This window comes from Chenopodium quinoa, unplaced genomic scaffold (genome assembly GCF_001683475.1).
Source record: "Chenopodium quinoa cultivar QQ74 unplaced genomic scaffold, ASM168347v1, whole genome shotgun sequence".
In the NCBI taxonomy this organism is placed as follows: Eukaryota; Viridiplantae; Streptophyta; class Magnoliopsida; order Caryophyllales; family Amaranthaceae; genus Chenopodium; species Chenopodium quinoa.
The window spans coordinates 5987990-5997918 of record NW_018743175.1 but is presented as its reverse complement, the minus strand read 5'-3'; the positions used below and the strand labels follow the sequence as shown (position 1 = coordinate 5997918).

At 37.6% G+C, this 9929-nt stretch overlaps 2 protein-coding genes across 3 annotated transcripts; both read left to right on the top strand.

The window, feature by feature from the left end:
* The first annotated feature begins 394 nt into the window (after positions 1-394).
* LOC110732771 lies at positions 395-1052 on the top strand. Its single transcript, XM_021912770.1, has one exon. The coding sequence runs from the start codon at positions 708-710 to the stop codon at positions 888-890; it is 183 nt and encodes a 60-aa protein (XP_021768462.1). The 5' UTR covers positions 395-707; the 3' UTR covers positions 891-1052.
* A 4965-nt stretch (positions 1053-6017) lies between these two features.
* Positions 6018-9600, top strand: LOC110732770 (scarecrow-like protein 6). 2 transcript variants are annotated; one of them, XM_021912769.1, is made up of 2 exons: positions 6018-6771; positions 6938-9600. In XM_021912769.1, exon 2 carries the CDS (start codon positions 6938-6940, stop codon positions 9290-9292), a length of 2355 nt encoding a protein of 784 aa, XP_021768461.1. In that variant the 5' UTR covers positions 6018-6771; the 3' UTR covers positions 9293-9600. The 2 variants fall into 2 exon arrangements, with proteins under 2 accessions (XP_021768461.1, XP_021768460.1); XM_021912768.1 differs by having other exon boundaries at positions 6019-6766.
* Positions 9601-9929: the final 329 nt, after the last annotated feature.

The following is a 9929-nucleotide window of genomic DNA, read 5'->3' as shown; positions in this document are numbered from 1 at the left end:
ACGAACCGCCTTCCCACGCCGCGATTCCATTTTCGCCCACCTCCTGCTTTTTCCAGTAGATTTGGTGCGATAGGTGGTTGATTCCGACAATATTGCTGCGACAAGTGGTGCACTAGGTGTTTTCCGGCGAAATTCGTGGTGCACGTCGGAGGTCAAATTCACAGCCTATGGTGTTTAGGGTTTATGGTGGTGGAGGGGGCATGGGCGGTGAAAAAATTGGATGAGGTCAAAGATTAAATTTATAAGGGTAGAGAGGTTAATTAATACCGCGACATAAGTAATTCTATTGTATCATTTAGTAACCCCTTAAATAAGTCATCATTTTGTATAATAATATTATTCTAATGGGTATAGAGATACTGAAGTATGAATTGACAATTTACAAAGTCAAAGTTAGTGATTGTCATTGGGCGTGACAATTTCAGAAGTGAAACAAGAAACAAGTAGGAAGGGGCGGGGGGCGTGTGAAGGAGTCTTGGCGGAGGGGTTATTTCATCACCATTCAGCAATCAGCAGCAGCAGGAAGAGAGACAAGTAAATAAATTCCTGTTGCTTGGGTGAGGGGTCATTGCTTCTACGAGTATTACCTAAACCCAATCCCAATTTCACATCTTCCTCAATTCTAATTTTTGTTTCTGAAATTGAAATCCCCAATTTTTATAAACCCTAAAATCAAATTTAAAAATTAGACGCAGACGAAGATATAGATGGCTGGTATTATAAGATCAAGCTTGTCATTCATAGTGGGAACAGTATTCGGTGTTTATGTGGCTCAAAATTACAACGTCCCCAACATGAGGAAGCTTGCTGATACTGGTATGGCCATGTTCAACCACCTCGAGCAAACCTATCGCAAACCCAAGAAGCGTGGGGAGGAGGACGATCACTAATTTACCTGTATTTCTTCTTCCCTTTTTCTTTATTTTTATTTCAATGTATACTGCTGGACATCATTTATGGTTTTTTCCTTTGATTTATTATATCAACTACCAGCTTTTGATTTATCTTTCTGGATTTTCAAGATTATCTATTATTTTGGCTTTAAATCTTAATCGTGTTTACGCTTGACATTTCTGATTGATTAAGTTTGCAATACTCTAATTGGATATATTCGTGTCCTGATTAATTGATGGGGTTTTAAGGGGTATTTGGGATTATAGAATACTGAAACTTCAAGTCCGTTGTATATATACCTATGCTAGATGCTCAAGCCCATTGTATTATAGCCCCAATTAGAATAGTAATGGACTAATGGCTGTCGAATGTGCTGTATTTTAAATTTTACACGTATATACTGTTTCTTCCGATGGCCTGGAAGTTGGGACTATCGACTCATATACTTGTGTGACTTATAGCCTTATACATGGATTTTACTTGGAGAGCTAGCAAAATTAAATCAAACCGAATCTTATGATAGGAAGATTAACTGTTACACCTCTTTCGATTGTTACTTTATACGCTTAGAATTGACAGGACATGCACATAAATCAGATATGACGTAGCACTATACTAGTTAGGTTTGAGAGTGGAGTGCAAGTGTCACAGAGACTGCTGTTGGTGGATTGGTGGGGAGGGAGCTGTATACCTGAATTTGACTCAAGTCCCAAGGGTCCTGTATTGGTGGATGTTGGAATGAACTCCCTGAAATTGCTTATTACAGATTACCGGTCCAGCGCTATGACCTGATCCAAATTCCAGAGGATCAGGCCTACCATTCTCCTTCGCCAATGCTTACCTAAAACATACTACATATCTTCCATCCAAGCTGAGGTTACTTGCATTGTTTATTGCGTTGTCAAGGCAGGAGGCCCTAGGGTGAAGTACGTGCCAAAATGCCTCACACTTTGTTTGGATAAGAGGACATGGAAGTAAAGGGAAAAATGGGAAAGGGAGATCTTGTTTGGACGAGGGGTTGAAGGGAGGAAGGGGATTTTCCCTTCCGGTAAACACCATGCCTCCAAAATTGGAGAGATTTGAAGGGAAAATGGTCACTGTTTGTTTTAGTACTGTGTAAATTTAAACCTTGTTTCGCTGTTAGCTGGGAGCTTATGTCCCATTCTACTTTATATTGTGTCCTTGAAAGAGTTGACACTGTTACATTAATCGACAATGTTTTGTGTGTTGCTGGATTGCCGGAGAGTGTTTATTTGTTGATGTCCTGGGTATGGCCTTGTGCCCATGTCTGTTAGGAGATGCATGATACTACTGAGTACTGACCACTGCGTTTACCCTAGTATTTTTGCATATATCTGATTGTAAAATTGATGCCATGAGCTTTACAGCAAATAGATTTTGGATAGTGGCTTAGCAAACTATGTCTTCTGTTATACAGAAAAGACTAACTCTTGTCTGAAATCGGTTTGATAACTAGCCAGATGTGTTGCCTTTTTTTAATGATTGTGATCAACTCTAGCAGGGTCTACTAGCATAATCAGTGTGCTATCAAGATTCAAAACTTGATAGTATGTACTACCTCCCCTTCTGAATTTAGTTGTCTTGTCACCACATTAAATTACACTATCAATACATCACTAATTTAGGTCTGAGGGACATGTAAAGAGTGAATTATCTAAGCGAAGCAAGATGCCGGACCTCTGATTATCAATGTTATTCAGAAACAGGGACATATAAAGGCCAGCCAGAACTGCAGCTGCTTGAAACAGAAACCACATGATTCTTGCTCCTGTTTAAAGCTTTCATTTACAGAATAAGTAAATTATTAGTGGTTTTTCACATTCTTAAGTATATATTATCTTCATAAATGGCTATACTGGTAGTAGTTCTATCTTCCTACTCTTATACCAAACTACTCATACCAGCCAGGATAAGTGATCTATCTTCCTACTCTTTAGTCTTTACCAGACACTATTCATAACAGCCAGAATCAGTTCTACACCCAGATACAACACGATATTACAAAAGTCGTTTAATTAGTACTCCATGTAAGAAAATATTGCTGGCGAGTTGAAAAAGTGCATTACAATCGATATAAACTAAAACCAGCCCACTTGAATAAGACATCATTTATTTGAAGTCTCAATCGGTATAACAGTAGAAGAAGGAAATGTTTAGAGAAAAGTAGTTAGTTTAGTATATGTATGACAGTCATACATCCATATGATATGTTCTCTACAACTCCATCTGTTTCAGATTAATGGTTGCACTTGCCTTTAAAAAAAAAAGATTAATGGTTGCACTTCATATTATTTCTCTCCCATTAATATCACTAGTAGTATTATTTTATTGCCCCTTGTAAATTTTGAAAGTAAAAAGTTGTTTTTAAAGTACGTGTTTATATACGCATTACACTTAAAATGAAAGAAATACATGCCCTACGATCACTTTTCCACATTACACAACCGTAGATCAACTTACTCCGTTACCAGGACTTAAAACATCATCAGATTAATCACATGGAGTTTGGGATTATTTAGCGTTGCACTTGTTGACTTAACTACGAGTCTATCGTACCCTTTCTTTTTCTAACTACTCATCTCTTCACTACCCGGCTATTCCCTTCCCACCAAAAAAAAAAAAAAAAAAAAATGGTTTAACCTATAAAGAATTGATATAAACCTTTGTATGTTTCCTTCCTACCGTCAACTTAATCATCTCTAATAAAAGTAGTGGAGGAGAGGGACAACAATATAATCTATTAATCTAAATACTACTCCGAATCCCTTTTTGTGATTGGAGAAAATTTAAATTATTTATTTCACTCAAACATGCTTAAATTAATTATTAAGTAATTTTCTTTAAACCCTTCACTATTTTTGTAAAGAGTAATTATTAAGTAATTTTTTAAGTTGCTAAGAGTCATAATATGCATATACAATGTAATCATAGTGCTGGAAAACTCCTATAGAAGTTATAAAATTAACGTGATCATTTGAAAAAGACATAGTTATTTGGTTAGGGGAAAATGATGAGTAAACAGGAGCAAGCATTGTCATTTTTCTTATGAAACCCTAATAGATTTATAGGAGTGAAACAATATTGAGATATGTTGCTTTTGTATTGCTATGTTGCCTATTTTGTTGATTAGAATAGAAAAATATAGGAACCTAAATTTTTCAAAATGGATGAGTTATGTTTGTCCTTTATAATATGTAGTGGGTAATTTATATTTTTTTTTTTAATATTTCATCATACAGTCATTAAAAATAAGAAAAGAAAAAAATAGGATCAGTAAAATAATTATATGTAGTCCATATAGAAGCAGATTTTTTTTTTCTTTTTTTTTTTTTTTTAAATGACCATTGCAGTGCAATTTAAGAGTAGCTTCCAATATTTATCAATAAGAAAGTGTTCAAATCAATTCACTAGGGTATAATCGTAGAAGGTCTTTTGTAATTGAAAAAAGGCAGTAGATGAAAATAGGAATTTGTTTGCTTTTCTATTTGCATTGCTTGGCTTGTCAAATGAGCAACTATAAAGTTTAGAAAATTGATGGCAACATAGAGAGACTACCATTCCCTAGCTAAGGTTGATCATCAATGTTTTGCATTAGCACCAAGCCACCAAGGCTCTTTCTCGGTCTCTAAGGCGATTAAGTCTAGACAGCCTGCTTTTAGTTTTTGATATGACGTCAAGTCCAACTTGATCAGCTTTATAATTTTTTTTTTTTTTTTTAATGGTAAGATAAATGGATCCTATTGAATCAGCACCTCTCACAGATTAAGCCAGCCTAACTTCGCAGGTTAACGTTTGAATATAAAGGGGGAGATAAGAGAATCCCCTTACTCCTAAGCAAATATTGATCTTGGTGATCAGTTTTACAAAATGCTCATATTAGGAATGTACGTACATGTAAATTTATAAATACTACTCGTATTAGTATTATTACAAAATACTCCTTAACAAATCAACAATGTACATAGAAGTATATATTGATTTGCGTCATTAATCAAATAATATGGAGAGGTATTGCTATAATCTGAAAAAATACAAATGGAAGAGGGGGGGTTCACGACAAAGTACTACGAAGTAGAAAAAGAATTGACAGCCTTATTTATCACAGTAAGAAAAAGAAGTTAACTCCAACTACAAACTCTGTCTTGTTAAAACTTAAAAGGCTGCTACTGTACTAATTACCAACAGGTGCCTTAAATCTGGTGTAGCCATTTTCTACTCCGTAGTAAATTTGCTCTTATCTCAGGGGCTTTTTTGTCACTTTTTCTTCCTGTTGACCCATTCCAAAGCTTAACAAATGTTTTTCCAACCCCTTAAACTAATTTAGGCCTTGAATTTTTTTTGGCTAAGTAATCAAGTTTAAGAAATTGGTTTACTTAAACTTTGTAAACGGACTGATGTTGACACCTGTTGCTTGCCTGGTTGGTTTATTATATAACGTACTTTCTTCATTCTTTATTATATAATGATAGAAATAGATATTCGAAAATTATACATTGAGACGGTTTTAAAACTATGTGTAATCTTATATACTTCCTTTGGTTTTTTACTTTTCATTTTTCGTGTTATACGTATAACGCATAGGCCCTTCTCATACCATGCGTTTAATATTCCACTTTGAAAGGAGGGGTGAATGAGATTCGAACCCGTGACCTTTGTATCATACTAGCTCTTAATACCATGTTAAAGGACCAATTCAACCAATATCTTAAACTGATGGTTGAGGTCTAGGAATATGTTTTATACTTTATCAAAAGTAATGAATCGAAGACGTGAAAACATGTAAATGTTACAACTAAAAAAATGTGAAGATAGTATTGTATACTAACATTGGTATGAGTACTCCTTCCATTTTATTTAAGTGCTCCAAGTTGATTTTTTACACTATGTACGTAAAATTACTTTGACCAATGGTAGTGATTTATACTCGTAGGTAAGCAAAAACTGCCACGTATGTGTGTGTACTTGTTGGAATCGTCTCAATGTATGATTTTCGAATTTTAACTTTTTACATTATATATATATATGTGTGTGTATTGATAATTAAAGATATAATTGGTTAAAGTTCTTCATTGACATATGTGTTAAGTCAAATTGGGGGTACTTAATAAAAACAAAGAGAGTATGTATTAGTTAAGGTGATTTATGGAGAATTGGAGACTAATGGAGTATATGAATAGTACAAAGTCAAAATGAAGCATTAAAACAACAGAGTGGGAGGAGTTTAACCCCAAAAAAAAAAAAGGAAAGGTAAGGGGAGAGGAGTGTAGAATGGGTTGAGCAGTAGTAGACCACTTGGAGGCAGGAGGGGACATAATAAAACCCCAGAGAAAATATACAAGTACTGTACATTACTCACGAGATAGAGAAAAGAAAGGGTTAATGTTAATGTCCTTGAGAAATTGAAAAGAGGGAGAAAACTAAAACCCAGAAGAAAGAAAGAAAGAAAGAAAGAAAGAGGAGAGAGAAAATAGGAAAGAAAGAAAAGAGGCAACTTTATTTAACTTTATTATGATGCACGCATCCATGCCAGAACAACCATACAGACTAGTTACTGCTACCCTCTTTCATTTCTAGACTACATTACAAAACCAACCCCCTAGGCTCACCAACAAGGAACCCCCACTCTTTTTTCTTTTTTTATTTTATTTTTTTAATAAATTTTATCATATGATATTATGATTATGATATGAAGAAGCAACCCCTCTCCTCTTTCTTCTGTACAAGTAGAAGAAGAAGAAATTAGAAATGCTGTTGTTGCTCAAGGGATTAGATATGCCTGGTTTCTTCTTCTTGAACCACTTTCATCCACTTGTTCTGCTTCCTCTTTTCTGATACCACCCATTTCACTATGGTAATGTAATGCTTTCCCTTTTCCCAAATCTCTTCCTGAATCCTTCCTGTTTTTTTTTTTTTTTTTTTTTTTTTTTTTTATTTTTTTTTTAAATGTATTGTCTTTAGGGTTTCTTCTCTTTAATTAATTAATTAAGTTTTAATTTGTTACTTGGGGCTTTTCTGGATGTAGATGCGAGCTATGCCCTACAATTTGCAAGGCAAGGGTGTGGTTGAGGTTTCTGGTTTAATTTCACAAATCTCTTCTTCTGTTACTCCAACCTGGAAGACCCTGGACAATTTACAGCACCACCAACAACTTTCTCAGGGAGACGAAGAAGACGACGACGACGAATTCTTACAGAATCCGAATCCGGCGAAAAAGCAAATCTCGGCAAGTTCGATTGAGAGTGAACCCACATCTACTCTGGATACTACCAGGCGTAGCCCCAGTCCACCCACCTCCACATCCACACTTTCATCTTCCTTCACAAACAACTGCAAAAACAACAACTCCACTACTGCCGGTGTGGCGGACCCCGCTTGTGCCCGCAAAGAGGATTGGCCCTCCCACCACCACCAACAACAAGGATCTGACAATGACAATGTCACCGCTGCTTCTTCCGTCGGACTCGGAGTTGCCGCTTTAGAAGATTGGGATGCCTTGTTTCCAACCGGGGAAGGTGCTTTACTGCCTTGGATCATTGGAGATGCTGAAGACCCTTCTTTGGGTTTGAAGCATCTTTTGCAATCTGGTACTCTCGTTGATTATGAGGGTAATGCTGGTCTTGGTGTTGTTGATCAAGGTCCTGGATTCGACACTCCGCCGCCGCCGCCGTCCAGGCACCACCTGCTGCAACAGCATCCTCATCCTCTCCCCGCGCCTGCTTCTGAAGGTGTCACCTTTCTTGGGGGGTCTGAATCATTCGCTAATGGTAATGCCAAGATTGGTTTGATTTCTCCTAATTCTTCATCTGGGTATCTAGATACTAAAAATGGGGGGATAAATCCTTCAAATGCTATGCTTCTCGGTTCAATTAATAACAATAATAATAATTATCCGCATCAATTTGAGGTTGGTGATGAAAAGCCCCAGATATTCAACCCACAATTGGTGATGAACCAACACCAGGCTCAGAGCCTAGGAAACCCTAGCTTCTTCATGCCCCCATTGGGTTACTGTCACCTAGACCAACATTTATTTCAACCTCCCAACAAACGTCATAATCCTGGCGTTGTTCTAGACCCGAATCTTGCTGTCAAGAACCCGTTTCATGATCAGGGTCATGACTTAATGTTGCGGAAACAGCAGCAGGCGGGTGTGGGTTTCCAGCAGTTTCCCATGGGTTTGCCTCCGCCAATGATGGTGCCTAAACAAAACCATCAGCAGCAGCAGCAGCAACAGAACCATTTCCCATTGCCCGTCCTTCATCAGCAGCAGCAATTGCAAGAGCAGGCTATAAAAGACCAGCTCTTCAAGGCGGCAGACCTGATATTAACTGGGAATTTCTCACTCGCGCAAGAGATATTGGCGCGGCTCAATCACCAGCTCTCCCTCCCGGCAAAGCCCCTAGTACGGGCTGCTTTGTATGTGAAGGAAGCTCTACAAATGCTCCTGACGGGCAACCCAGTTGCAGCTCCTTCGTCAAAGACCCTCACCCCTTATGATGTTGTTCATAAGATGAATGCCTACAAGTTGTTTTCTGAGGTCTCCCCCATTACTCAGTTTATGAATTTCACTTGCACACAAGCCATTCTTGAGGCTCTTGATGATGCTGATGCGATTCATATTATTGACTTTGATATTGGTTGCGGTGCTCAATGGGCGTCATTTATTCAAGAGCTTCCCTTGAGGAAACGAGGTCCTCCATCCCTCAAAATCACTGCCTTAGCTCCATCCTCAAGTCACCCCTTTGAACTTGCCTTAATCCGTGAAAACCTTGTGCAATTTGCCAATGATATTGGTATTGCTTTTGAGCTTCAAGTTGTCAATTTGGATTTGTTTGATCTGTCTTCGTGCTCCTTGCCCAATTTCAGAACCTCGGAGGATGAAGCAATTGCTGTTAGTATACCCATTTGGTCGTCATCCAATCGCCCATCTATCCTTCCACCCATCCTCCAGTTCATTAAGCAGCGTTCCCCCAAAATTGTGGTCTCTTTGGACAGAGGGTTTGATCGCTGTGATGTTCCTTTCCCACAACATCTTGTCCATACTCTTGACTCGTGCACTAATTTCTTAGAGTCACTTGATGGTCTAAATGTAGCCACAGACATTGTAAACAAGGTTGAGAAGTTTTTTATCCAGCCTAGGATTGAAAACACTGTGTTGGGGCGTGTCCATTTCCCTGAAAAGATGCCCCACTGGAAGAACCTATTCGCCTCAGCTGGTTTTTCACCTGTGCAGTTTAGCAATTTCACCGAAACTCAGGCAGATTATGTGGTAAAGAGAACTCCAGGAAGGGGATTTCATGTAGAGAAGCGGCAGGCATCTCTAGTGCTAAGTTGGCAGAGGCGGGAACTGGTGGCAGCTTCGGCATGGAGGTGTTGAGAAGACTCAATTTCATCAAGCTAGGAGGTTTGCTTTCGCATATTGGTCACATTGCATTCCCGGAGGTTTTAAATGTTTTATGTGATACATGATATTGTCAATAATTAGAAGCTATGGTGATGATGACACCTCTCTTTGTGGCTTAAAACTCTTTTCTATCTCCTTGCTTGTGAGTATCCTAGCCTTTGTGCCTTTCAAGCCGGCGTATTATTTTGCTATGTACAACCAAACAATTAACTTCAAAGTTTAGTATTCGTAGCTTTCATGTCCTTTGACATTCTAATTGTTAAGTATCATATTTTTCTGTCCATGTTTAATTCTCTGGCAAGTTTGCTCAATGTTGAAAATGTTTTTACTTGATGTGTATATTTGTCCATGTTTAATTTATCTACAAACAACTAAATTATGACACATGATGATCAGAAATGTAGAAAAATTTTCCAGTGACTTGAGAGGAGTGGATATAGGTAATACCACTGTGAGTTAGCATTATTGGAGATTGCCTAGGCACTAATTAGCAATTGAATACTTAACTGTTTGAGTGATTATGCATTTTTTTTTTTTTTTTGGGTATGTTTCTTTCATCATCATATTTGGTTATTGTCAATTTGTCATCTGTCACCTTGTCATATTGATT

Coding starts and splice junctions, on each gene's coding strand:
- LOC110732771 (XM_021912770.1), top strand. CDS start 708: ATGGCTGGTATTATAAGATCAAGCTTGTCATTCATAGTGGGAACAGTA.